General features: G+C 34.4%; 4 protein-coding genes across 4 annotated transcripts; 3 read left to right on the top strand and 1 right to left on the bottom strand.

Annotated features, from left to right (window-relative positions):
* The first annotated feature begins 1,470 nt into the window (after positions 1 to 1,470).
* Positions 1,471 to 7,159, top strand: LOC21397183 (transcription initiation factor TFIID subunit 6). Its single transcript, XM_024167919.1, has 13 exons — positions 1,471 to 1,677; positions 1,828 to 2,091; positions 2,715 to 2,801; positions 3,174 to 3,275; positions 4,364 to 4,472; positions 4,723 to 4,817; positions 4,945 to 5,082; positions 5,185 to 5,280; positions 5,439 to 5,563; positions 5,806 to 5,938; positions 6,159 to 6,284; positions 6,384 to 6,495; positions 6,583 to 7,159. The coding sequence occupies exons 2-13, from the start codon at positions 1,966 to 1,968 to the stop codon at positions 6,945 to 6,947; spliced, it is 1,614 nt and encodes a 537-aa protein (XP_024023687.1). The 5' UTR covers positions 1,471 to 1,677; positions 1,828 to 1,965; the 3' UTR covers positions 6,948 to 7,159.
* A 49-nt stretch (positions 7,160 to 7,208) lies between these two features.
* LOC21397182 (cell division protein FtsZ homolog 1, chloroplastic) lies at positions 7,209 to 10,210 on the bottom strand. The gene is made up of 6 exons (XM_024167921.1): positions 9,874 to 10,210; positions 9,010 to 9,109; positions 8,643 to 8,872; positions 8,313 to 8,480; positions 7,793 to 8,026; positions 7,209 to 7,707 (listed from the first exon to the last, which is right to left on the bottom strand). Exons 1-6 carry the CDS (start codon positions 10,138 to 10,140, stop codon positions 7,450 to 7,452), a joined length of 1,257 nt encoding a protein of 418 aa, XP_024023689.1. The 5' UTR covers positions 10,141 to 10,210; the 3' UTR covers positions 7,209 to 7,449.
* A 9,327-nt stretch (positions 10,211 to 19,537) lies between these two features.
* On the top strand, positions 19,538 to 22,627 carry LOC21397181 (receptor-like protein 9DC3). The gene has a single exon (XM_010101689.1). The coding sequence runs from the start codon at positions 19,538 to 19,540 to the stop codon at positions 22,625 to 22,627; it is 3,090 nt and encodes a 1,029-aa protein (XP_010099991.1).
* Positions 22,628 to 25,664: 3,037 nt separating this feature from the next.
* Positions 25,665 to 27,017, top strand: LOC112092258. Its single transcript, XM_024167923.1, has 2 exons — positions 25,665 to 26,398; positions 26,564 to 27,017. Exons 1-2 carry the CDS (start codon positions 25,665 to 25,667, stop codon positions 27,015 to 27,017), a joined length of 1,188 nt encoding a protein of 395 aa, XP_024023691.1.
* The last annotated feature ends 428 nt before the right edge of the window (positions 27,018 to 27,445 follow it).

Raw genomic sequence — 27,445 nt, 5'->3', positions numbered from 1 at the left:
CACAATTAATAATCAATATTAAATTATAATTATTAATTATATAATATACTAATCAATAATAATTAATAATGAACAACTTTTAATTAATCATTATTTAAAGAATAATTATCAAAAATTAATCATGCAATATATAAAGTACACAATTAATAATCAATATTAAATTATAATTATTAATTATATAATATACTAATCAATAATAATTAATAATGAACAACTTTTAATTAATCATTATTTAAAGAATAATTATCAAAAATTAATCATGCAATATATAAAGTAATAGATTATTAAATAAATATTAGTAACTAATAAACTAATTATTTAATTATGTAAGTAAAAGTTAATTATTTAAATAGTAAATAAAATATTAATATATTTTCATATAATTTATTAATTAGTAAATAGTTGATAAATAAAAAATAGTAATTACTCAATTAATAATCAATATTAAACTAATATTATTAATTATGTAATATACTAATCAATAATAATTAATAATTGACAATTAATAATTGATCATCATTTAAAGAATAATTATTAAAAATTGATTATGCAATATATCAAATAATAGATTATTAAATAAATATTAGTAACTAATCAACTAATTATTTAATTATGTAACTAAAAGTTAATTATCTAAATAGTAAAGAGAATATTAATATATTATTATATACTAATCATTTTTTCTTAATACACTTATTAATTACTTATAAACTAATAAATATTAATATGTTACTAATATAATAATTATAATTACTTATTACTGATTATTAATTACTATTTTTTAATTATTAACATACTAATTCATTATATATAGTTTAATTACCAATGTATTCATTAAGTATAAGATAATATATCCATTATTATTATTATTATTATTATTATATTACTTTTTATTTGCTAAGTGTTTATCAATTATTAATTACTTAATATATTAATTTAAGATTATTAATTACATGTAATCAAAATAAAATTTTAAAAATATAACTAAATACGATTTTATTTTTTTATTATATTTAAAATAATTTTTTAAAAAACTAATTAAACAGGTCTTTAGCTAAACAATTTTTTAAAACAATATGAGAATCAGTTCCAGAATAATGTTTAAAAACAATCTAATTTTTTTATTTTTGTACTAAAAATAAAATTATTTTAAAAACATTACTAATTTCAAAATAAAAACAATAGGAAACAACAATCGATGAAAAAAATAAAATTTTAGAGACTATCTATATGCGTTTAAAAAAATTAGAGATTAAGGGGTTGTTTGGTTGAGAGATTCGTATCCCGATTCGAATTATGGTTCATGATTCACTACAATATTTTTTCTCATAAAAAATACACGTAAATAAAAAATTATTCTAATATCATGATTCTAATCCATTAACCAAACGTCTCCTGAAATAAGATTTGACTGTAAATCTCTCGTAGAAATTAACTCAATCTTTATTTTTTTTTTCCCCCCCCAAAAAAAAAAAAAAAAAAAAAAAAAAAAAACGCAAATTTGCAGACCCAATCCCTAATTTGCAAACCCATCTTTGATAGCCCAACTTAATTTGCAGACGCACCAGCCACCACCTCCCGGCGTCGCAAGGCACGGCATCCTGCACTTCGCACACCCAACTTCTCCCCTCTCTCCGACAGAATCCCTCTCTTCCAATAAGACTTGTTCAAAAACAGGTTTCTCTCTAGTCTTTGGGTTATTTATTTATTTTTTTTTTGGAAAGGGAAATCTAGTTTATGCTTTATGGATTATTACTAATATGATTATTGTTATCGTTAATATTTTCTGAATTTTGTGTAAGTTATTTTTGTGTCTACAATTTGCAGAGTTCATATTTGTCACGAGAATACAGAAGAGGTGTTTTTTTCAGTATGAGTTTTGTTGCAGAAGGTTTATGAGGTAGTTTTGGAGCAAAACAAAGCAAAGAAACCATATTTTTATTTGTTTATTTTTTGAAAGAAAAGATGAGCGTGGTGCCAAAAGAAGCAATTGAGGTGATTGCACAGAGCATTGGAATTACCAATTTGTCCCCTGATGTTGCCCTGGCTCTCGCTCCCGACGTCGAATACCGAGTCCGCGAGATCATGCAGGTCAACTTTGACACTGATCTTATGCAATTTTGATTTTCACATTGTTTTAGTTGTTGTTGGTGGAGCTTTGGTTTAGTTTTTCGAGGTTTTGCCATTTCTATTTTGGAGAATTGTGGGGTAAATTATGAAATATGGCACAGTTTTTATCCGTTAGATCATATCATAAGCATGTTAGATTAAGAAAATATGATAATTTAACGGAATTCGTTGAGAATATGACAACTAACAAAAATTTACATATCGAATGAAGTAAAGTATGACAATTTATCGGAACTTAATGTAGATATGACAGCTAAAAACTGCATTCTACCAGCAGGGTATTTTTTCATACTGTAATGAGGCGTTCTCCTTCTATTTGTATTTCGCGAAAAACTAAGGTTTGAACTATTTCAACCAGTTGTAATTTTTATTACCACTAAGCTTGGGATAGTTGTGGAAAGTTCATTAAATGAGGTAATGAAGGTGTAGACTCTGATTTTCTGGTCATGCGTTATGTGCTGGGAATGTGAGAAAAGTACAAGAAAATCGGTACCCGTAAATCGTAATGCAGCTAATGTAGTTGGATCATTGAGTTTGAAGCGGCCAAAGGAAACCAACAAGTTCTTTTTGGTTTTGAACTGCAGGAGGCTATTAAATGCATGCGGCATTCTAGGCGAACTACCCTTACAACTGACGATGTTGATAGTGCACTTAAGTTAAGAAATGTGGAGGTACGCGTCTTTTGTTGTCTAGGTGCTAGTATACATTTGGTATATTTTTTAATCCTAAAATAACAATATTTTTTACAATGTTAGCTTACAAATTTGTTTCTGAGAAGCTTGATTCTTGTTTAGTTTGCTTGAATTTTTTTATTAAATTTCAGCAGATATTGTACAATGAATGATTTTTCATAAAGATAGGTGACACGTTTTTAAAAATTGTGAGAAAGATGTGTTATATTGAATGTTTCCTCGTCGACTTATTTGTACACTTGTGTGAGATCTTCTATAATTTTGGTGTCTTGATATCGAGCTACAAAGTTGGAAAAGCTGAAACTTAGACCTCAAATTCACTTTTAACTTTTGATTCTGCTGCCACCTCAGCCAATATATGGCTTTGCCTCAGGAGATTCTCTGCGGTTCAAGAGAGCTGCTGGACACAAGGATTTGTTCTACATCGATGACAAGGATGTGGAATTTAAAGATGTGAGAAGTCTTTGGTTACCTTGAATATGTTTTCTTATAGGAAAAATTACACTTGTGCCCCCTAAACTATTGGCGTGCTACAAAAATTCTCGCTGAACTTTAAAAATAACAAATTTTCTCCCTGAACAATTCGCTGTTAGCACGCATCCCCCTTATCTGTCCCCTCTGTAAAATTTTGAACATTAAGTGTGACGTGTCAGTAGCTAAGGTATTTAATTTTTAATGTAATATGAAATGACGATTTTACCCATATAGTCATCCCTTTCTCAGGTTTCCTGTGTATTTCGTGGCCATTTATGAATTTTGCCCTAATGGTCATAGGGAGCCTCGCCGCCATGGAACTTAGCTTGCACATGATTGCTCTTCGCATTTAATAAGTGCTTAAAAGGGCCGTAGGTAGAAATATACACCAACTAACCTCCTCGGCCGACCAGAAATTTGGCCTCCCCAAAACTGGAAAAAAAAGGCCATTTCTTCTTCCAATTAATTCTTAGATGGAATCGGCAGATGACAATAAATTCCGGTTCAATTGGTTCCATAAATTAGCAGAAAATTGGAAGAAAGAAAGAGAGAAGAAAAGGAGAGACGATCGAGAAGAGAAGATTAATAAGTGTACCATAAACTGATCAAGCTCTTTATCATCGCTGACCATGGCCTGACCGAGGGCGGAGTACCTGGCGACCACATTCTGCGGCTGAGCGAGTTGGGCGTCGATCCTCGGAAGCTGGTCCACCGGCGTGGCGATCCGGAGACACGCCACGTGCGCCGTAAGAAGCTGGTTTGGAGCTCCGGCAGGATCATCTTTGCTGGTGCCGGAGACAATGAGAGGATTTTGGGTATTATGGAATAGATTTCAGTGACGTGCCAGAAACGTGACACTTACCGTTTAAAATTTAACAGAGGGGGCGGATAAGGGGGAAGTGTGCTAACAGAGAATTGTTCATGGAGAAAATTTACTAGTTTTAAAGTTTAAGGGGAAGTTTTGTAACACGCCAATAGTTCAGGGGGCACAAGTGTATTTTGTCTTTTCTTATATCATGAAGTCTATGTATTGTAAGCGCTGATATTTGCATATCCGGATTATACAGGTAATTGAAGCACCTTTACCAAAAGCACCTCTTGATGTATCACTTACATCTCACTGGTTAGCAATTGAAGGAATTCAGCCAGCGATTCCAGAAAATGCTCCCAGCGAAGGTATCTTTCTGAATTTACGTGCAATTTTAGTTTTCCAAACAAGGGGTTTGGTCTCTATAAGTTAGTCGTTTTTGCTTACTACTTGATATCGTTCCTTTTCATTCTATTTTTCTATTTACCATGTTTTCTAATCTTGATGTCGAGTTTTATTAATCTGAACATGTGTCTAGAAATTTGTTTTATAATTCCTTTATTTTTTTTTCAAATATCAATTAGGGCATTTTCGATTAATATAATGGTTTATTTTCAGCATCTGCTGATGGAAAAAAATCCGAGAGTAAAGAAGATGGACTTCCTATGGACATTAAATTACCTGTTAAGCATGTAATATCAAGGGAACTTAAGGTATACTCGTGATTGCTTCACTTATTTCGCTTCACTTATTTCCTCACACACACACACACACACACACATATTTATATTCAGTTCAGGACCAACTTTGGCACATAATTTTTTGCGGTTTCCTCTGCAGCTCTACTTTGAAAAGATCACAGAGCTTACTAAAAACAGGTCTTGGTCTATAATCTTCAAACAAGCGTTGGTGAGCTTGGCAACAGATTCGGGACTTCATCCTTTAGTTCCCTATTTCATTTACTTTATTTCTGATGAGGTACTCATATGATGATCTCTTGTTAATGGTAATCTCTTACATACTGTTGGTCGTGTCATGTTCTTATTCGCTTCTGCTTATATTTTCCTCTAATCATCTCAGGTTACTCGGAATCTCAATAATTTTTCTCTCCTATTTGCTCTGATGCGTCTTGCTCAAAGCCTTATTCAAAATCCACACATACATATAGAACCTTATGTAAGCAATTTCGTTTTACTCGTATAAACTTTTATTTGCCTTGATCACGAGAGCTTCTAATCTTAAATGATGAGTGACTCTTCCTTAGGATGAGAAATTATCATTTATTGTTACTTCATTGTATTCTGGTGATATATTCCTATTTTTTAATTTTCCAGCTTCACCAACTGATGCCATCAATTATTACCTGCCTTGTTGCGAAAAGACTAGGGAGTAGAACTTCCGATAACCACTGGGAGCTTAGAAATTTCGCGGCAAACCTGGTTGCTTCAATTTGCAAAAGGTCAACATTTTGGTTTCGCTTTATTTGATATTAAATTTCACATTTATGCAATTTTCAATTGCCCGAAGGAAATTATTTCAGGAATATCCAAATCAAATCATCTGTACATACGGCAATTATGGACTCCAAATCTGTACATACGGCAAATATGAACTCCAATATATTTTGTATCGTCAAATGTGCAAATCGGCATGTGATGTAGTTCTCATGGTTCTTTTTTTTTTTAATTATTTTTATTACAGATTCGGACATGTTTATCACAATCTTCACCCACGTGTGACCAAAACTCTGGTTCATGCTTTCTTGGACCCAACAAAAGCATTTCCTCAGCATTATGGTGCAATCCAAGGCTTAGCAGCTCTTGGTCCAAGCGTGGTAATTGCCTTATTATATCTTAAATTACCAATGAATGTTAAATGACTGCCTTTTTTAGGTGTCCAATAACTATTTAGCTGAATAAAGTGATATCTGACAAACTCTTCTCTGAGTCTCTGTGCAAAACATATCTGGGATTTATTTGTCGTGTTGTCATATTTTGAGATTGTCACGACCTTTTTTCAGTGTGCAAATCGTGACGCTTCTTGACCTTCTACAGGTTTGCCTGCTGATACTACCAAATCTTGAGCCGTATATGCAGCTTCTTGAACCAGAAATGCAACTCGAAAAGCAAAAGAACGAGATGAGACGACATGAAGCTTGGCGTGTATATGGGGCCTTGATGGTGAGCTCACATTTTTAATCTGACCCTAAATTTTTATTTTATAAAATAATTGGTTAGCTATGAAATGGTTCGACAACTAAAAAAGTTGTAAATTTCCAGTGTGCAGCAGGCCAATGCATGCACGAACGGTTGAAGAAGTTCCGTGGTGTGTTTTCTCCGCCATCTCGTGCCGTTTTGAGGAGCAATGGGAAGATTGCAGCAATGATGACAAGTATGACACTTAATCTGTTTTAACTAAACTCTCTACTTGTATGTTCCCTCTCCTCATGCCTGACTTCGTGCAATTTGTTCAACCAAGATAAACGCAAAGCAAGCACAGACAACTTGATGCAGCAACCGCCACTGAAGAAGTTAGCCACGGACGGAAGCATGGGGGCAATGTCAATGAACTCCATGCAAGTCGACATGCAAGGGGCCGCAGCTGGATTTGCCACTGGTATTGGCGCATCCCATGCTGGCATCTCATCGATGTCTCGCCAGTTATCGAGTGAACAATTGTCAGGAAGAGAGTTAGGTGGTCAAACGGGAAAGACATCTTCTGTTCTTGCTCAGGCTTGGAAAGAGAACATGGATGCAGGCCACTTAGTCTCGTCATTGTTTGAGTTTTTCGGTCAAAGCATGTTCTCCTTTACACCCAAACCGGAATTGTCGTTCTTCTTGTGATTGATTCCTGCTTACTGGGATTTTACAAGTCAAGAATGTGTCAATTATCAGTTAAATTAAGTTGATATTATTTTTCCTGTTTCCTGGGGATTACTAGAGATTGTAGATGTGCATATGTAATATAGTAAACTCGATAATCATTCTTTCCCCTACCAGTAGAAGAAAATATTGGTAAAAAAGCATCACTTCTTTTTTATCAGAAACATTGCAAACCGTCTCTTGAAAACTTTATTAAGGATTCATCTTTTGTTGTAGTCCATAAGAGGAAAATGATTTCTCTTGTATTTAAAACCATTGGTTTTGAACAATAATTTCATGTCCTAGAAACAAAAGATCTACAACTTGTTCCTATTGGCTACGATATCGCCTTAATTACAGACTTCGAAGAATCACACAATATATGATTGGGCTCAGAAAACATGATATCTCAAAAGATTGAACTTCAATCTCGTTACAAGAGCACAAGAGAAAAATACACGTAAAAGAAACTCTGAAAGGGAATTTAAAAGAAAAGCCTCCGTGGTGGTCTGGATGAAGGTGCTGCTGATGCATTGAGGGGAACCGGAATTCCCTTGCTTTCTTGACCCCCTGTTATCTTCTCGACGAGTTTTGCGGCCCTAGGATCCGTTAACAGAGTCTTCTGAAACGATTGTGAGAACCCTGTGGCTATAATAGTAACATGAATTTCTCCATTATAACGGTCGTCTACAACAGCTCCGAATATTATGTTTGCGGAAGGATCCGCCAAACTCGTCACAACCTGAGAATACATCAGCAGATTTTATCCAATGAACATTGAAGAAAAATACCTAAGAGCACATTAAACACGAGCTTATTAAATGTACCTGGGATACTCTATTCACTTCTTGCAGGGTTATGTCTTTTCCACCTGTAATATTGTATACTACTCCGGTAGCAGACTGAATTGAAGAACCGATCAGGGGAGCCAATGTAGCTTGTTCAGCAGCTTCTTCGGCGCGGTTTTTGCTTGACGAAACCCCTACACCAAGCATTGCAGTTCCAGAGTCTTTCATAACTGCTTTCACATCTGCAAAATCAACATTCACCAGTCCGGGTATCTGCAAACCAACAAAACAACACTTCATACAAGGCAGACATATCTGGGAAGATATGGAAAAATGTATGGAAAAAAAGAAGTCTGAGATGCTAGGGAATAGGTGGGGGATTTCGCTCGAAATCATTAACAAAATTAATCATGAATGGAGGGATCAGATTATGCTAATCGAACTATTGAGAAATCAGGTTATGCTCACTGGAAATAGTTAAATAAATTTGTAACTCCCGACATGTAAGCTCTTGAGACCGAAGTAATAAAGTAGTTCAATGTTTCACAAAAGCACTCACCGTGATTATATCTGAAATTCCTTGCACTCCTTGACGTAGAACATCATCAGCAAGAAGGAAAGCGTCCTGAAGAGCTGTCTGCTCATCAGTAATATCAAGCAGGCGGTCATTCGGAATCACTATAAGAGTGTCCACATTTTTCTGCAACTTCTCAATAGCTTCCAGCGCCTGAAGGAAAGAAGAACATGTCATTTGATTCTTTGATTTTGTATAAGGTAACAACAATTGCCAATAAAAATACCATGAAAAGGACAAGTGAACTTGATTAGGAAGTACACACAAGTATACAAGTTCTATGATATTCCAAAAAGGGACCACAATGACACCTGCCTGCAAGGATCTTTTACGCCCTTCAAAGCTAAAAGGGTAGGTAACCACACCGACAGTTAAATAACCAGCCTCCTTGGATATCTGAGCAACAACTGGGGCAGCACCGGAGCCCGTCCCTCCACCCATACCAGCTGTTATGAAAACCAGATCTGAACCCTTAAGGGCATTTGCAATGGTGTCTTTTGATTCCTCTGCAGCTTGTTCACCCAAAAGTGGATTCCCGCCAGTACCTGCACCTCTACAAAGTGTTTCAAATCAAGAGGAAGGACAGAGAAACTCAAGACAAATAGTGATAGCTTGAATTAGTTAATATATATCCAATACAAAACATGAACTATTAAGTTAGGCACATCAACAAAGGCCTGACCTAGTCCACGAGTCAGAAGCTCTCCAATTTGAAGTGGGTTCTCAGCAGCAGAGTGTACTAGTGCTTGAGCATCCGTGTTTATCGCATAGAAATCGACACCCTGTTCTCAAAAAATGAGCAACATTACCATCACAAATCAATTGAATTCAAGTAAACTAAAGGTTCTACCAATTTCTTCATGAAAAAACAAAAAATGGGAAAATGAAAATCACCATATCACTTGGCAACAAAATCATAGCGAATTCGATTAAGCTAATCAAAAGCTACCATCCAAATAAAAAATAAATAAATAAGAGAGAGTACCATTTTAATTTCAAATTTCAACAATCATTTGTAAGTAAAACCAAGATTCAAGTAACAGGAATTGAAAACTAATAGTGGGTTTTGACGTTTTGTCCTAAACCACGATTCAAAGACAAGGAAAAGCTATCTAAAGCTTCAATTAGTTCGAGTAAGCTAACACCAAATAATTTAGATAACAGTTTACAATGAATTCAACTAAGCTAATCAAAAGCTACACCCAACCCAAATTGCACAAATGAAAAGATAACACCAATTTCTTTCCAAACAACAACAGGCATTTGTAAATCAAGAATTAACATAAATTGCAAACGCAAAATGCGTTTTGTCAGCTCAAACACAAGGAAACAATCACTTAGGGTACGTTCATTTGCACAACTTCGTATACGTGAGAGAAAAACACCGTAGTAAAAAAGTTGAATTTGAGGGTTTGTTCGTTTGCACAACTCAACTCAAAAGTGACACAATTTTTCAGTCCGAGGCAAAACCCATAAAGGAAAAACTCAAAAGCGATACAATTTTTCAGTCCGAGGCAAAACCCAAAAAGGAAAAACGAAGACAAACCTGCAAACCACTTCCAATCATTCGATTGACAGCATTGCTGCCGCCGCCACCGACGCCGACAACCTTAATCTTGGCGGTCTCCATTGGCTGGAAGGAGCAGCTGACGACGGCGTCGAAACGGTGTCGCTTTGAGACATTTCTCCTTCTCGGAGAAGAGGAAGAGGGAGAATAGAAGGGCTTGGTGCTGCGGCGGCGGAATGGTGTCGGAATCCGAGACGACGTCGTAGCGAAGAGCTCGTTGAGGTTTCTCAGCTGAAACGTCGACATCTTCTTTCCTTTCTTTTCCGGTTCTCGGACCTCACACTCACTCGTTCTCACTCTAGTTTAGGGCTGTACATGAACCTCAACAACCCGCCGAAAAAGCAATCCGCAGCTTTAACTTTTAACTTTCGGCCCATTAAGCATTGGGCTCGGGCTCGAGATGTTTGGGACGGTTAGTGGATTGGACTTTTTAAAGCCTCTATAGCTCAACCAACCCAGAGTTATTCTAATCCTAGATCTTAATCTCTCACAAATGATTTGCGCCTCTTTACTCTAACTCGTTGTTAATTTCACATTTTAGGTTTCTTAAAGTTAAAAACTCTTAAGAAAATGTTATATTTCACTTTTTCTATTATAGTTAAATTTTTTTAGAAAATATCATATTATAATTTGAATTAAAAATTTAAATATGCGAAATAAACGAGCTTGAGACTCTCTTCCTCTCAAGTTGAGCCTGAGTCTGAGCAAACTTTTTAGTAAGATTTGGACATAAATAATAACTTTGACTGATATGCACGGTAACTTTGACTTAAGTAGACAGCTACTATTCATAACACTCCTCTTTAGATGTCCACCATTCATGATGCCTTATTAAAAACCCTTTGTAGGAATAACCTAGTAAAAAAAAAAAGAGAAAGTAGAGTTACTATATAGGGGTTGTTTTACAAAAAAAATATGAAAAATAGGGTCAAATTGTAATTTTCAAAATAAATGATGAAAATATAATTTTTAAAAAATTGAAGGGTCAAAATATAATTTTTAAAAATTGGGGGTCAAAATATAATTTTTTAAAAATTTAGGGGTTAAAATGCAATTTTTTTTATAAATATAGCTAAAAGTTTTTTGCAATTAAAAGTATGCTGATACTAGAAAGGGAACCTTTACGGTATATATACTGTTTTTTCTCTACTCATAAGAATTATTATTTTAGTCATTAGATAAATTTTTTAACGGTTTAATTTATAAATATTTACGTTTAAAATTTATAGTATGTGGCACAAAATTACTCCCAATTATAAATTAAACCGTTAAAAAAATAATTAATTGTTAAAATAGTAGTTCCTAGTTGTGACTAAAAAGTACAGTTCTTACCGTACAAATTTCCTAATCCAAATAAGCATAACAAAAATTAGTGACGATACGTAGAAAAATGCACGTGTCGGTGCTAGAGTGATGAGATTGGCATAGCTTATTACACCTGACATTGTTATATGTAGAGAATTAAAACTAAAGTTCAATTAGACGTTCACTGCAACAAAAAGGATTAATAACGACGATATTTATCATTATTAAAATTATTCTTTATAGCAACGACATGTTATCGCCAAAAAAAAAAAATTTTTTTTGAATGACTTGTTGTCGTATTCAATATTTATGACGACATGTCATTGCACAAAATTTTACGATTTGTGACGACATATCGTCGCTAAAATTTGGCAACTTATTCGCGACGACGTGTCGTCGCTAATAGCTATTGGCGCCAAAACCATTCTAGCGCCAATAATTTTGGCGTCAGTTTGTCCATTATTTGTGACGACATGTCATCACAAATATTGATTGTTACAGTTGACGGTGACGTGGCCACAGTGATGTGGCTAAAAAGAGGTGAAAATTTGGCGGTTTTCGGCGAATAGGTTCCATATATTTCTTTATTTTTTACGACGACATATTTGAAAGTCATCGCAAAAAAGAGTGTCAGAAAATTCTTTTCAGAACGACTATTTTTGCGACGACACGTGTCGTCACAAAAAAAAGTACTAGGAAATTCTATGAAGGACGACTATTTTTTGCGACGTCTTCTTTAAAATTATTTGTGACTTCTTTAAAAGGGCAGAAACTTTGACGGTTTCCTTAAAATTATTTGCGACGACATTTTAGTAAAGTCGTCACAAAAAAGGAACACGGGTATATTCTTCAAGAATATTCTCAGTAATATTAATGAGGTGAAGAAGAATGACGTCATTTTTATATTACTTGCGACGACTATTTAATATTACTTGCGACGACATAATGTCGTCATAAAAAGCCATCTGTATAAACGCAATCGCAGACCTCCTTCTGCCATTTTTTCGGTGAGCTCTCATGTTTTCTCTCATTCTCTCTATCCAAAACCTCTAAAAACCGTCCATAAACACTAAAAATAGCTTAAAAATATCGTTCTCTCCTCAAATCTTTCATTTGTGGAGAAAAAAATTCCAAAAAAGTCCAAAAAATGGAGTTTTCACCTCGCCGTCGCCGCCTGTTTTTCCGGCCTTCGTCATCATTTTGCGGCCGTCGTCGCCCTCCCAGCCCTACTGCCATACCGTTTTTCAACCCCCGGTGTTTGTGGGTTTGGATATTGTGAGTTAATATTTTGGTATTTTATAAATTGATTTTCGTATTTTGGTTTGTTTTGGATTTTGAATTTAGTTTGTGGTTTACAATTTAGAATTGTGAATTGTAAATTAGAATTGAAATTGAAATTTGTGGTAATTAGATTGAAATTTGTTTGATGATGATTATGTGATGATTATTAAAAACTAGGAGACCTATGGAAATATTAAGAAGTTAAAAATAATGAATTATATATATGATGATTAAAAAATTTAGATGGAAATTTTAATTAGTATTATATTATTAATTAAAAAAAATTAAAAATAAGTATTATAAAATAGTTAAGAGAATGTTAAAGACATATTACAATATTATTTGTGTTAATTTTCATAAAATTTGATAAAACTTCATAGCAGGTAATCATGTTTGGCCCAGTCGCTACATGTGCTGGCTCTTTAGGGGGAGCGCAGCCTCTACCCGATCCTTATAGATTGCCATCACACTATGAGTCTGATATGTTAGAACATAATTATAAATTTATTAAATTAATTACATCAGTATTATATGATCACTAAATATATTTCATTCTACTGCACCCGATGCCGCACCTCAACGACGTCGTGGAGGTCGAGGGAAGGCTAAGGGTCACAAAATCACAGTCAGAGTGGCAAAGGAAGGAAAGATCACCCCATGTTTGACGAACGTGGAGGTATTTAGAAGGCAATTAGAAACTACGACACCTGATTCGATAGTGTCACTACAATAGAACAACCTTTTTATAACTGTTAGTTATAGCCTTTTAAAAAAAAACGTTATTAAATGTTTTTTCAGCTATATATAATAAAGTTTCAAAATAATTATAAGATGTATATATATAAGTTAATGAAAGTTTGGCTGGTTTATTGGTTTATTGTATATATATTTAAATATATACTACTGTACACATTAGAATGACATTGGACAGTGGAAAAATTGTTTCCCCAAATTTTCAAATTCCGGCTGGTCCATTCCCTCCCCTTTTTTTTTTTGCTCTGCTTGCTGCTCATGTTTTCCCAAATTTCCAAATTCCCGCCGCTCCATTAATGGTGCTTGCTCTTCCTATGTTAAAAACTTAGTTGGAGGGATTCCAATGTTAAAAAGTCGAGGGGATCTCGCTGCTCAAGTCCATTGGGAAATTGCAAGTTCATAGACGTCTTCTTAGAGAGGGAGTCTCGGGTAGATTAAGTCCAATTGAATTGTAAAAGAATTCTTAGTAGATTGTTCATCATCTGGGCGTGGCCCCGCGGAGTAAGTTGTTACCGAATCATGATATCATTTCTCTCGTGTTCTTTTATTTTACGTTTCTGCGTTATTTATATTGTCTTATAAAGTATTAAAAGACTCAAACCGGTACTTACATATTCATTACCATTTTATGTGTAATTATTTATGAAGTCGCCTTTCACTACTATATTTATTTTGTCCAATAAGTAGGTGGTAATTAGTGTTCTTCTATTAACAAAATAATAAAGAGATGTATGCAAATATTAATTTTGTCCTTATCATTTGAAACTACCGACCATATGACCAAAGACTAGCTAGGAAGATGTTAGATATTGGCTCCTAGAAAAGTTGAAAACAACTTTAGCCAATAATATTATCACACAATCGAATTGGTGTCAAATCGGACATTGGCTTCGAATACAAATTGACCGTGGATTTCACCATCCAATTAGGTCTTAAAAAAGAGTACAAAATTTTTTTTTTTAAGTGGGGATAAAACAAAATATTAAAGAATTGAAAGTTAAAAAGATTTGAGTTGGAATGCCCTCACCGCTTTCCCTGTGCTCACTGTCTGGATGGGTCCCTATAAGGGAATAAATTAAACTGCAAGGGCCTATGGATGTAAATAAAGTATGGACGCTTTTGTAAGAATAATGCTTTTGGAATTGGAAACAACCGTAGAGTGGTCTTAAACCATTTTGGACGTTAAATGCTTTTTGCAGCGTGTAATAAAGGATGTCTTTTTTATTAAAACTGCTCGGATGGGCCGTGTGCCGTGGGCGTGGTGTTTTTGTTACTTGAGTTGATTGACTGCAGGTCTATTTGATCAATCTCTGCCTCAAAATTGCCCAACTTTTTATATATATGACCTCGTTCATTTCGCCGATTCGAGTTTAGAATTCGAGTTTTATTACAGTAAAAAACTCTCAGAAATAGTCACATCTAACTTTTTTGCTACAGTAAAAAGCTCTAACGTAAAGTCACATCTCAACTCGAATTAAAAATTTGAATCAGCGAACTAAACATGCCCTAATGGATCAGCCAATCAAATATTGCTTCAGTTAATGTAATTTTAAACTCTCGATGCTAGTCAATAAAAGTTCGGTAAATTTTCTTTCCACTCCGCCAGTAATTTTAGTAGATTGTTAAGTGATCATTAGGTTGATGTGACGGTACACCACTAATCTCTTTTCTCTTTGAGCAAATAAATTAATAAATAATAGACCTGGCAAATACGTTTATTTAAAAATAATTAAGGATTATTTTATTATATTTCTATTTGATGATTTTTCGAGTGTTACGTGCCGTGAACAAATACAATAATATTTGTCTTTCATTCTTGCAACATGCTCTCTATCTCTCTCAATGGATATTATTTTATTTCTGCAAATAAATCTCAACTTAACTTTGTATTAATGCATGCCCATTTTCCGAAATATTCATGAATGTAATTAAAATTTTAGTCATGATTTTAATTAGTAAAAATTGGAGTGGTTTATTTTTTTTTTGGTAAGTTATTTCGGCTCATACTTTTACTGCTATATTTTCTGCTCATCAACAATTGAAAGCCTCCCACAATAAGGTATAACAAATAAATCTAGCATGTGTATGTTTATTTGTTTGTTTCCTGCTATTTTATTACTCTCAATAGTAAATAATTAAGGCATCTAATTCTTAAGAATTCATGACTACGAAATAACCATGATTAAGAGGCAGTGCTTTGATTTACAGGGGTGGACGGAGATGAGGCCCGGGGCATTTGCACCCCTAGGTTTTTGGTTTTAAAATTTTCACCATATAGCGTTTTAAGTTTTTTTTTTTTCAAATATACCACTTGTGCCCCCTTGATTTTTATTTTTTATTTTTAAAATTTTTATCTTATAGATTTTCAAGTTTTTTCCAAATATACCCCATTCATTAATAAAAATTTCAAAATAGCTCCACTAAATCTAATGTAAATATTTTTTTTCTTACTTTTTGGTTTTATCTGATTGTTCTTTTGTGTTTTTCGTGTTAAATCTTACACTCTCTAAGCTAAATGAATTATTTTTCTTTAATTTACTGTAGTTAAAACTTTTTTTTTTTTTTTTTCAAAATTTGTCGCTTTTAGTATATTTTTTCACGTAAGTTTTATCATAAATATATTTTTTCACATAAATATATATATTTTTAATTTGCCCTTGTTGAAGTAATGAACACAGTTTTTCTTCAATTATTTTTTAAAATTAAACTCTTCAAAATTTTAATTCACGTATCAAAAAAAGTAATAAACTAATCAATATACTCATTTGTAGAACATGCTTCCAACTAGTTAACAATATTAGGTGTTGATATTATAAGCGCTTTGTAACATTTTTCACCCGCCAGTTCTTCTCCTCCGGTCAATTACATTGAATATGGTCCCTCACTACAAATTCTATGAACCACGCTCATTATTGTCAATTTCCAAAGATGTAAGTTGGGCTAGAAATTATGAAAAATAAAAGGGAGAAAATGGAAGGAAAGAGTATGGTAGGTTCTTTTTATAACAAAAGTCCTTGCTTAAAGGTTCAAACTAGCTAGACTTGCTCTTTTTCTTTCGTCCATTTTCAACAAAGAGATTAATTTCCTTGATCTATGAATTGAATTATCATGCAAACCTCGCTTGACTCTTAAGTGTGAAAGCATATAAAATAGTCTTTTGAGCCATAAAAGAAACAAAGATGTTGACACAGATATAGGCATTTCGTCTTGATCGCGCAAAGATATATATATTTTTTCTTGTTTTCCTGGAAATTTCTGACCACATGCTTTACTTTAATAGTTGAAATAGTTATTCATGTTGAATGTTCATCGTTAGAATTGACAATAGAAATACTTATTTTATAGGGACCGATGAGTGAAGGAAATAATTTTAATAGAACTGCTTTCATGTTCTAGCTACGTTTCTAACATGACTTATTGACCCTAAGGGATTGAATGGAGTGGTTGTGGACTCCACTTAGACTCCCACTAAGAGAGAGATTCAAGGTTTGATCCGTGGCTCCTCCACTACTAAGGGGTGTTTATCGACTTGATCGACTGTCCCCCATCAGATACAAAAGAGAGCCTCACTTGTAGGGTCCACGCAGGTCCCACCATGTTGGCTCTCCTCTTTATGTCTATGGAGATAAATCCTCTCTCTCTATCTCAATCAATTGCCGTAACGAAAATTCCATTATTCATAATTTTTTCCCTTTCATATAAAGGAAAGTGTAGGCCCTTTTTCTTTTTCTTTCTTTTTTTTTTTTTTTTACAAAACTTATGGTAGGAATTCTATTTTTACCCTATCGGTAGGTACTGCTATTTTAGCCGTTGAATTATATTTTAATGGTCAGATCTACGAGTATTCATGTTAAAAAATTTAGATGAACTACGTAAAATTGCTTCCAGTATGTTGAAAAAGGAAAAGAAAGAACATGGTAGATGATAAACACAGTGGTCCTGTTTGCTACGCCAATTTTGAGTTTTCAACTCGATTTGAAAAGTGAATTTATATGAGAGAAAAAACTGTAGCATAAAAAGTTAAATTTAGATTTTTATGAGAGAAAATACTGCAATAAAAATTTGAGTATATAACTCGAACTAACAAAACGAACAAAACCACAACGTTTGTAAAATTGCAAGTCTCTTACTATTTGGTCTATCCTGAGTGAAAGTCAATATAGTACTCTTATGTTTAGCTAAAAGATCGATCTTCCCTAAGCAAATACTTTATACCACTTGCAAAATATAAGGAAATTTATATTCCAAATTGTGATCAAGTTCAAGATTTAGCATAATGAATTTTCCTTTACCATGTACTCTGGGAGTTTGATGAACCTACAATTGAGGGCTGTGACATAACAATTTTTGCCCACCTGATGTGCAACAATATAATATTGCCTAGACTTTCAATATGTGAGGTGAACGCTGAAGACAAGATGGTTAATGTTTATCTTTTCATTGTTGCAGCATGCCCTCTCTCGCCGTCATCTCTCTCAACGGATATTATTCTGTTTATGCAAACTTTGTATTAATGCATGCCCATTGTCAAATATAATCATAGGTAAGGTCTCTCCTCAGTCACTTATAGAAAGTGTCTGACCAGTCATGTACTTATATAATTGTATATGAATTATATATATTTACAGGTAAGTTGTGTATATTTACAGATAAGTTGTGTATATTTACATGACACTTGTATAATTGTGTAATCGTGTATATTTACATGTAAATCGTGTATATTTACATATAAATCGTGTATGTTAAGTTATAAGAAACGATAATGTATATTAATCCTCAAAACGTGTATTTTTTATAGCAATTAATGAACACATAGCATGAAAATATGTATATTGATTGATTTGTTATATTTCATGTTAAATATACACGACTTTATATGTAAATATATACGATTTACCTGTAAATATACACAATTCATGCATAATTATATGTGCCTGACAGGAGACAATTCCTCATATATGCAATTATAATTTTATCCAAAAAGTATCCTCTTAGCTTTTAGGAAAATCCTATATTTGTCCTTTTTTTTTTTTTTTTTTTTGTAATCCAAGACATATCACTTATGTGTTTAAACTATCTAAGAATTATACCATTATTTTTTTATTTAAAATAAAATATAACCTTTTAAGTTGTTAAATTGTTAAAATGACATAAATACCCTTAGTGATCAATGTTTAAATATTATCTTAAACATTAAAATTTAAAAAGATATAAAACACTGGCCATCTACCTAAAGTATTAAAGAAACACGTGAGATAAATTGAAAGTGAAAAAGATTTTTGTGGGTAAAGTGGGAGTCACACAATATCTTTAATATTTTAGTTTAGTCGTCACATTTAAGTCACACTATATATTTTTATATGTTGTTTTTTACCATTTAGTGGTTACATTTTATTGAAAAATAATAATAAAAAAAGTGCTGTCAAAATTATTTTTCTTGCAAAAAAATAAAAATTTTCAGGTATTTTTGGACTCTGTATGGAGATATCCAAAACAATCTTGAATATTCAATGATATTGTGGATATTTTTGGATATTATGGACATTTTGCAATGCTCCGGAAAGAATATTCCCCCTTATCCGTATCGACATTACAAAATATGAACACAATATAGTGAAAATGTTGGCAATTTATTTCGTGGATATTTTTTTCCACACTTTGTGCTCACCGTGTAGATTGGTCTTAGAACCTATGAGTGGAAACAAAAATATGAATTTGGGTCCCGTTCATTTCGCTGATTCGAGTTTAGAATTCGAATTTTATTACAGTAAAAAGTTCTCACAAACAGTCATATATAATTTTTTTACTGCAGTAAAAAACTTTAACATAAAATTACATATCAACTCGAATTAAAAACTCGAATCAGCGAGCTAAACGAGCTCTAATTTAAACCATTTAAAACGGTCAATGCTTGTCGTAGCTTGTAATAAAGGAAGTATTTTTTTTCACAAAATTGACTTGACTGAATGGACTATTTTATTAGTCTGCCTCATAATTGCCATTTGCCAAGACGAAATTCCTCTCTTTTATTTTGCCTTTTCACACAACGGACGTTATAGATCACAAGGTCGGAAATCTCGCCGAAATTTCTTAAATTTCAGTGGAAATTTCGGATTTTTGAGTCTCAAAAAATTTTTTCCACTATATTTTCGATTTTCTACAAAATGTCCTTTTTTTTTTTTTTTTTTTTTTAAAGAGAAGCAATGTCTTTTTTTATTTATTTGTAATATATATACATGGCGTGGGTTTGCTGCTTTTAGCACCTGAATGAGACCATTTTCATTCTCCCTCTGCTAAATCCGCAATGACAAATAATCAACTGTTTTCATGGCCCTTCATTTTCTCTATCCTAGTCACCCTTTGTACTTTCCTAGTTTCTGGTGATCAGTGTCTTGGCTCTCAGCAATCTTTGTTGCTCCAACTGAAGAACAGCCTAGATTTCGGGAGTTTTTCCTCTGAGAAGCTCGTGAATTGGAACGAAAGTTCTGATTGCTGTTCCTGGGAACGTGTAACTTGCGAAGAGGGTCGTGTCACACGTCTCAACTTAAGTGGCGAGGCAATCTCTGGCGGGCTTGACAATTCAAGCACTCTCTTCAATCTCCAACATCTCAAGAGCCTTGATCTGTCTGATAACGCCTTTAACTCTACAATTCCCTCAAGGATTGGTAACCTTACAAATTTGAGGCATCTGAATCTAGCAGAAGCAGGCTTTGTGGGGCAAATACCAACTGAGATTTCCCACCTAAGAAGCTTGGTCACTCTTGATTTATCAAATTCGAGGCTTGAGATCCCAAATTTGAGTGTTTTGGTTCAGAACCTGTCAAAGCTTCAAGAAATACATCTTGATGGTGTAAACATATCAGCACATGGAAACAGGTGGTGCCAAGCATTGTCATCCTCACTGCCTAATCTGCGAGTATTGAGCTTATCCGATGGATATGTTCCTGGCCCACTGGATGAGTCGCTTGTGGAGCTTCAATCATTGTCGGTCATTGATTTGGAAGGTACCAATTTGTCTTCTCCAGTTCCAGAGTCCTTTGCCAAATTCTCAAATTTGACCGTGTTGAATCTTCGTAACTGCGAGTTGCATGGAACATTTCCTAGCGGCATCTTCCAGGTACCAACACTACAGATTCTTGACATATCATCCAATGAATTTCTCGAGGGTACTGTGCCAGAGTTTCAAATAAATAATTCTCTTCAAGAATTACATCTCTCTTCCACTAAGTTTTCAGGGAAGTTACCAGCTTCTCTTGGTAACCTTTGGAACTTGTCCACATTAGACCTTTCCAAGTGCCAATTTAACGGCATACTTCCAACTTCCATGTCAAACCTCACCGAAGTCGCCCATATTGATCTATCTTTTAATAATTTTAGTGGCCTAGTCCCATCTTTTAGTTTGTCCATGAAACTTGTCCAGATAGATCTCTCTCATAATTATTTAACTGCTGAGATACCATTAGATCTGTTTGTACTTCCATGTTTAGAAACGATTCAGTTGTCCAACAACCAATTTAGTGGCCTCATTCCTGAGTTTAAAACGACATCTTCTTCATTATTGGATACCCTAGATTTGAGTCACAACAAACTAGAGGGGCTGCTTCCAACATCAATCTGCAAACTTGGCAATCTAACCAGCCTATATTTGTCTTACAACAAGTTCAATGGAACCAAACAGCAGAATATGTTTCGAGGATGTTCCAACCTTGATACTCTCGATCTTTCATATAACAACCTGAATTCGTTTCCTGATTTAAAGAATATGTCATGGTTGAGAGATTTGAGTTTTTCCAATAACCAGATTTCAGGACAGATTCCTAAATGGATTTGGAAAGTTGGGGATGGGAAACTTGCAAATCTAAATCTTTCATGTAATTACCTGGTAGGCATGCAGGAACCTTTTGTTTTCCCAGAAAATCTTGCAACCCTTGACTTACACTTTAACAAGTTACAAGGAAACATCCCTGTTCTTCCAAAATATCTTAAGGTTGTAGATTTGTCTAGCAATAAGCTAACTTCCTTTCCATATGATAATTTTGATAACGATACAGAGATTACTTTCTTCTCCCTCTCAAACAATAGCCTTACAGGAGTTATACCTGAACGCATATGTGCCCCTGGAAACATTTTGATTCTTGATCTGTCGCACAACAATTTAAGTGGTAAAATACCAACATGTTTAATTGAAACTAGTGGTTCGCGTCATATGTTGAATTTGCGGAAGAACAACTTGGAAGGCCCAATTCCTGATGTGTTCCCATCGGGATGTACATTAACGGCACTAGATCTCAATGGCAATTTCATCGAAGGGAAGATTCCAAAATCTCTGGCCAATTGCTCTGCATTGGAGTTTTTGGACCTTGGGCACAATGAACTCGTTGGCAAATTTCCCTGCTTGTTGAAGAATATATCCGACTTGCTCATCCTTATTCTTCGATCAAACAAGTTGTATGGTAGCATTGAGTGTCCAAATGCTGATGGAAGCTGGCCGATGCTTCACATATTTGACGCAGCTGACAATAATTTTAGTGGAGAATTACCAAGGCGGTGGTTAACGAATTTGCAGGGAATGGCAGTTAAAAATGGTGACTCCCATGTCGAGGTTCTACGCTCGGGTGGTTTAATGAGAATGGTAATGAATCCTAAGTCTCATGCTCGTAACGTTTATCCTCGTAACCTTTATTCTCGTAACGCTTTTTCTCGTGAACGTGAACGGAGCTTTTCCAGAGATTATCCTCACGTAACTTATGAGTATACAGCGACAGTGACCATCAAAGGGTTGGAGCAGGAGCTGCCAAAGATCTTAGATATTTTCACTTGCATTGATCTTTCCATTAACAGTTTCCATGGACAAATACCGGAAGAATTAGGACAACTCCACGCACTTTATATCCTCAACTTGTCCCATAATGCTCTCATAGGTCATATCCCTTCTTCGATAGGGAACTTGCGAAATCTGGAGTCCTTGGACCTCTCGTGGAACAACCTCAATGGAACAATTCCAACGCAACTCCAGAGCCTCAATTTCCTCCAAGTTTTGAACCTCTCATTCAACCAACTGGTTGGAATGATTCCAACGGGCAATCAAATTCAGACATTGCCAGAAGATTCCTTCATAGGAAACAAAGGACTATGCGGATTCCCTTTGAAGAATTGCTCAGACAAAGTGGCACCAAATGCAACAAAAAACAATCATTCAAATTCTGGGAGAAAGATTGATTGGAATTTGGTAAGTGCTGAAATTGGACTCTTGACTGGGTTCGGAGCAGTTGTTGCACCGATCGTGTTTTCTCGAAGATGGAGGATATGGTACTACGAACGTGTTGATGATATCATTTCCAAGATCTTTCCATTAGCTATATCGAGGAAGTGGTTTATGTGGACGGATATTTAACCAGCAATGACAGTGAAGAGCAATCAGGCTTCATTAGGGTTTGCCTCGTGAGTTATCTACTATGTGTTTGTTTTGTTTTTTTGTTTTTGTTTTTTTGTTTTTTTCAAAGTCAATTTGAAGTGTGACAATAAGATTTGTGTAAGCATGTAATGCAAGTAAACGTGTTTGATGAGATTTGATGAGATTTGTGTAAACGTGTAATGCAAGTAATTAGTTGTACCGATATATAGTGACTTAGTGACGTACTGAGAGATGAATGTTTCTGTAGTACTTTCACATTTGTCATGCAATAACTACTATGAGCTTTTTTGTTTTTGTTTTTGTTTTTTTCCCTCTTATGAGAATAATTAGTGGAGATTGTTTGAGCAAAAGCTAGTTCTCTTTTAGCTTGTTTGAGATTTGTACTTCTAACCTATCAGATTATATTTATAGAGATACAAAATTCAGAGTTTAGAAGAAAAACCATTGACCGAATTCATGATCTGTTCATATCACCCCCATCTGCTTATGCCTGGTAAGATTTTGAAGTGAAACCAAAATTAAGGTCCAAATATATTTAAATGTGAATATTGAAGTTTCTACTTTTTAATAAAACTTTGTTATTTTATTTTAAGTTGAACATTGAAATTGTTCCGGTTGAAATGCGAGTCTCACAGTCTAAGTGCATAATGCTCTAAATGGATTTTAATCTTGCTGATATCATTCGTACCGTGTGATTATACTGAACTGTCCTAATTAATAAGGAAAGAGGACCAACTGTGCATGATCACGGCAAAGAAACAGAAAAAAAAAATTAAAAATCAATCAATATCAAATACAAAATTGATCAATCAAGTTTAAATGAGCGGCTCGATCCATCCAATACAAAATTGATCACTCTAAAAAGAGCACCATCATGCCACATATGTCAAGATCTTATTTAATTAAAAATTCCACGTCAGTGTAGCACTTAAGAAAAGATCAAATATTCAAGATAGCGCCTAAACCCAATATGACATGTGGAAAGAAGATAATGAGAAAGGCTAAGGGGTTGGAGAGATTGATTATTCAGATTTTAATTATTGATTACATGTAATTATTAATCAATTAATTATAATTATTATCTATAACAAAACGTTAGTATGAAATTGTTCCTTGGTAATTTCGAAATAGATGGATTAGGGCGCTAAGTTTAGCTGTGTGAGCATGTTCTTTTTTATAACTCGAGTTGAGAACTTGAATAAATGTCTGTGTTTCTCACCATTTTTGAGAAGGGTCTAGTGTGCAAACAAGCTTGCCTCATAAGCTAGATTGCTTATCTCAGTTGGTAGACAAAGACAATATGCATGTCTCTCCTCTCCCTTATTACCATCAGAATAGTTGAAGTTTCTCAAGATGGGTCTTTTCGGTTTTTCGAGGCAGTTTTTAGTTCTTTCCGGGGACTTTTTTCTTTCATTTCTCGTATACACCTTTTTTTTTTCTTTGTAGAATTTTTCTTATGGGATTTTCTAATAAGGTTTCTAAGGAGGTATATTATAGGAGTTGTTTTTTCAACGGTATAGTTTTGGTTTAACATTTCAGTATTAGTTTCTGCTAGTAATGAGGTCCTTTTATTGTTTGATTGTTTCTCTTCATTTGAACGTCTTTTGTATTGTTTTTCTTCATTTTTTTTTTAAAAAATAAATTGAATTGGGGGAGGGATGCCAATCTGATTGGAATTCTTTAGCTTTAATTAATGTCAGTTGGTTCTTTTAGTAAAAAAAAAAGTAGCAATATGAGTCTTTAATCTGATCTCCAAATTGGTCCTTGGCCTGGCACCAATCTTGATCTAATGCCTACCTGCCCAACAATTGAAAGAACAAAAAACGACAAGAAGATTACCAAATGTGTATTTAAAAAAAAAAAAAAAAATTAAGAACTTTCTCTTCTTTTCTTTCCTTTTTTCTGGATAAAAAACATTACAAAACAACACACCCTTTCTCCTTTTGTTTTTTTGTTTTTTTTTCAAGAAAAAGTGCACAGAAAATTAGAGGATCCACGAGCCAAAACCTGATAGGGAGTGTAGGTAAAAGACTGCCGCCGGCCAATAATCCACATCTCCCATGCTTTAACTCTTTAGACACACACACACACACACACACAAAAACCCTCTTAAAGGGAGTAAAGAGTCGAGACTTGTTTGTTGGAGAAGGATTCAACCAAACTTGAATAATTACGTACATATGGCCAATGAATAGGGGGGGTAAAAAATATAAAAGAACACATTTAGACCCCGTTCATTTTACCAATTCGAGTTTTGTTATAGTAAAAAGTTCTAAAAAACAGTCACATCTAACTTTTTTACTACAGTAAAAAACTCTCACATAAAATTACATCTCAATTCGAATCAGCAAACTATACATGCCCTTACATAGTCGGAATGTTGAATAAAAACTTCGGCCAATAATCCTTACCTCTCAAATATCGTCTGTGTGAATTATAAAGAATTCAATTTCCTTGTCTCAGTGTTCTATAAATAGGGAGAGGCACAATAGGTTCAATCATCTTTCACTTGGCAAACTATCTTCTTTACTGGTCTTACATTTCATTCCAATATTGTCTTCTTTGCTGAGTTTTCTTATAGGGAAAAAAAAAAGGCTTACTCAAATGCTTTTCCCCTTCTTGCTCTTGCATTTGCTGTTGCCCTGCTGATCTCTTCTGAGGTCTCAACGGATAGGATTGCCGAGATGAATCCTCGAGAGTTTCTTCTGTCTTTATACGAATTATATATGTCGTGTGTTGTTAATTTTTTTTTAAATTCTTGTACTTTTTTCTTTTTATTTAATAATAGTGAGTGAATAAAATTGGTTTAGGCGAGTGCTGGACTATTTGCCAATTTAGTTCGAACGTGTTAGTTTTCTTTGATTTCATCAGTTGCCCTCTATCGTCATTTACATAAAATGTTAGTACTATCATGACCATCAAATTGGCTACCAAAGTTTTTTCTATCGGAGCGGGTCCAGCGGTTCGCAAACCATTTGCTTGGTGAGATTTTGGGAATTGGTCTGCTACAACAAGTATGGATTTTTTGAAAGAAGGCGGTTCAGTTTCTCGTCCTCCATTCCTAGACGGTTCAAACTACTCTTATTGGAAAGCACGTATGAAGGCGTTCATCAAACCTATTGATGAAAAGGCATGGAGAGCTGTCTTGACTGGTTGGGAGCATCCAATTACAAAGGATTCTGAAGGGAATGAGATATTGAAGCCCGAAACTACTTGGTCAACCGAAGAGGACAAGTTGGCGAACAACAATTCTAAAGTGTTGAATGCTATCTTCAACGGGATAGATGCGAACCAATTCAAGCTCATTTCAATGTGTAAAACAACTAAGGATGCATGGGAGACATTGCAAACGGCACATAAAAATACGGCTGCCGTGAGACTCTTTAAACTTCAAATCCTTACTACAAGGTTTGAGAATCTTCGAATGCAAGAAGATGAAACAATTTATGAGTTTAATTCAAAATTGTGTGATATTGCTAATGAGGCATTTTCCATTAGAGAGAAAATATCAGAGGAGAAGCTTGTGAGGAAGGCCTTGAGGTCACTTCCACAGAGGTTTGCTTACAAGGTGACAACTATCGAGAAAGCCAAGGATGTCCAAACAATGAAACTTGATGAGCTAATGGGTTCTTTGTGTACTTTTGAGATGAATCTGGATGAAAACAAGGAAGGAAAGAAGGAGAAAAGCATTGCCTTTCAAGCCGAAGTTGATTCTGATGCTGAAGAAGACTTGGCCCAGTCCATAACAAGGTTGTCGAAGAAATTCAACAAGATGATGAAAAAGGTCAATAGGAAGAATGAGAATTTAAGAAATGGCAACTCCAGTAATTTTCAAAAGAGTAAAACTGTAGCAAATAGCACAGAATTCAAGACAAAAAATAGAGGTATTCAATGCTGAGAGTGCGATGGATATAGACATATTCAATCCGAATGCGCCAATACCCTCAAGAAGAAGAAGAAGTCATTTAATGCAACTTGGAGTGATGAAGAGTTAGAAGGCAGTCAGAAAGATGACGAACATGTGAGCAACTATGTTGCTATGGACGTTTCTGCTGATATGGACGTTTCTGCAGATAGTGTTACAAAAGGTGTCGCAGACAGTGTTACAACAAATCTTGTAATAGATTCCGTAAACAGTGAAAATAAAGGAGATTTTTCAGATTCTGAAAGTAACAGTGATGGTGAGGAGTTGACTATTAATGCCATACAAGGATCCTATAAGACCATGTTCAACAAATGGGTTAAAGTGTATGATATAAATAAGTCTCTACGGGAGCGCGTCGATGATCTTGTCAAAGAGAATTATGTGTTGAAGAGAGTTGCTGATAATTATGAATTGCTTGCAGCAGAGAGAGAAAAGAAATTGTAGGAAACAAGGGCTGAACTGGAGAGCACGAAAAAAAAATTTGAAGATGATGAATTCTAGCACCACCAAATTGGATCATATTCTCTCTATAGGAAAAGCAAGTTGTGATCGTCATGGACTTGGTTATTGTGACGACCCTCCTTTGAGGCCGCCACTGTTACTAACTTTTTAACTTGTACTTACTGGGGTTTCTTAAAATTTGCGGAACATTTTTTTTTTTTTAATATAAGAAAGAATACTTTCATAATTTGTAACAATAATTTCAAATAAGTGAATCACTAAATTTCTTAAAGCTTTTCTTAATTTCAGTTAAGATAAAACGTTCTAAAAATATCTTTCAAACAGAGCAGCATTTGAACTCCTATTTCAAATACTCTTTAAAAGCCTTTCTAAAACTAGCCAATTCAATCAGGCCATTTAATTTTGACTTT

Source organism: Morus notabilis, unplaced genomic scaffold (assembly GCF_000414095.1).
Source record: "Morus notabilis unplaced genomic scaffold, ASM41409v2 Scaffold148, whole genome shotgun sequence".
Classification (NCBI taxonomy): Eukaryota; Viridiplantae; Streptophyta; class Magnoliopsida; order Rosales; family Moraceae; genus Morus; species Morus notabilis.
The sequence above is the reverse complement of the archived record's forward strand: the minus strand, read 5'-3'. Positions and strand labels throughout refer to the sequence as shown.

Coding starts and splice junctions, on each gene's coding strand:
- LOC21397181 (XM_010101689.1), top strand. CDS start 19,538: ATGACAAATAATCAACTGTTTTCATGGCCCTTCATTTTCTCTATCCTA.
- LOC21397182 (XM_024167921.1), bottom strand. CDS start 10,140: ATGTCGACGTTTCAGCTGAGAAACCTCAACGAGCTCTTCGCTACGACG. Junction 9,110..9,873: donor TGATTGGAAGTGGTTTGCAG/GTTTGTCTTCGT, acceptor TTTTGAGAACAG/GGTGTCGATTTCTATGCGAT. Junction 7,708..7,792: donor AAGTGAATAGAGTATCCCAG/GTACATTTAATA, acceptor ATGTATTCTCAG/GTTGTGACGAGTTTGGCGGA.
- LOC112092258 (XM_024167923.1), top strand. CDS start 25,665: ATGGATTTTTTGAAAGAAGGCGGTTCAGTTTCTCGTCCTCCATTCCTA. Junction 26,399..26,563: donor TTGGCCCAGTCCATAACAAG/GTTGTCGAAGAA, acceptor CGATGGATATAG/ACATATTCAATCCGAATGCG.
- LOC21397183 (XM_024167919.1), top strand. CDS start 1,966: ATGAGCGTGGTGCCAAAAGAAGCAATTGAGGTGATTGCACAGAGCATT. Junction 5,281..5,438: donor ACATACATATAGAACCTTAT/GTAAGCAATTTC, acceptor TTAATTTTCCAG/CTTCACCAACTGATGCCATC. Junction 5,939..6,158: donor CAGCTCTTGGTCCAAGCGTG/GTAATTGCCTTA, acceptor GACCTTCTACAG/GTTTGCCTGCTGATACTACC.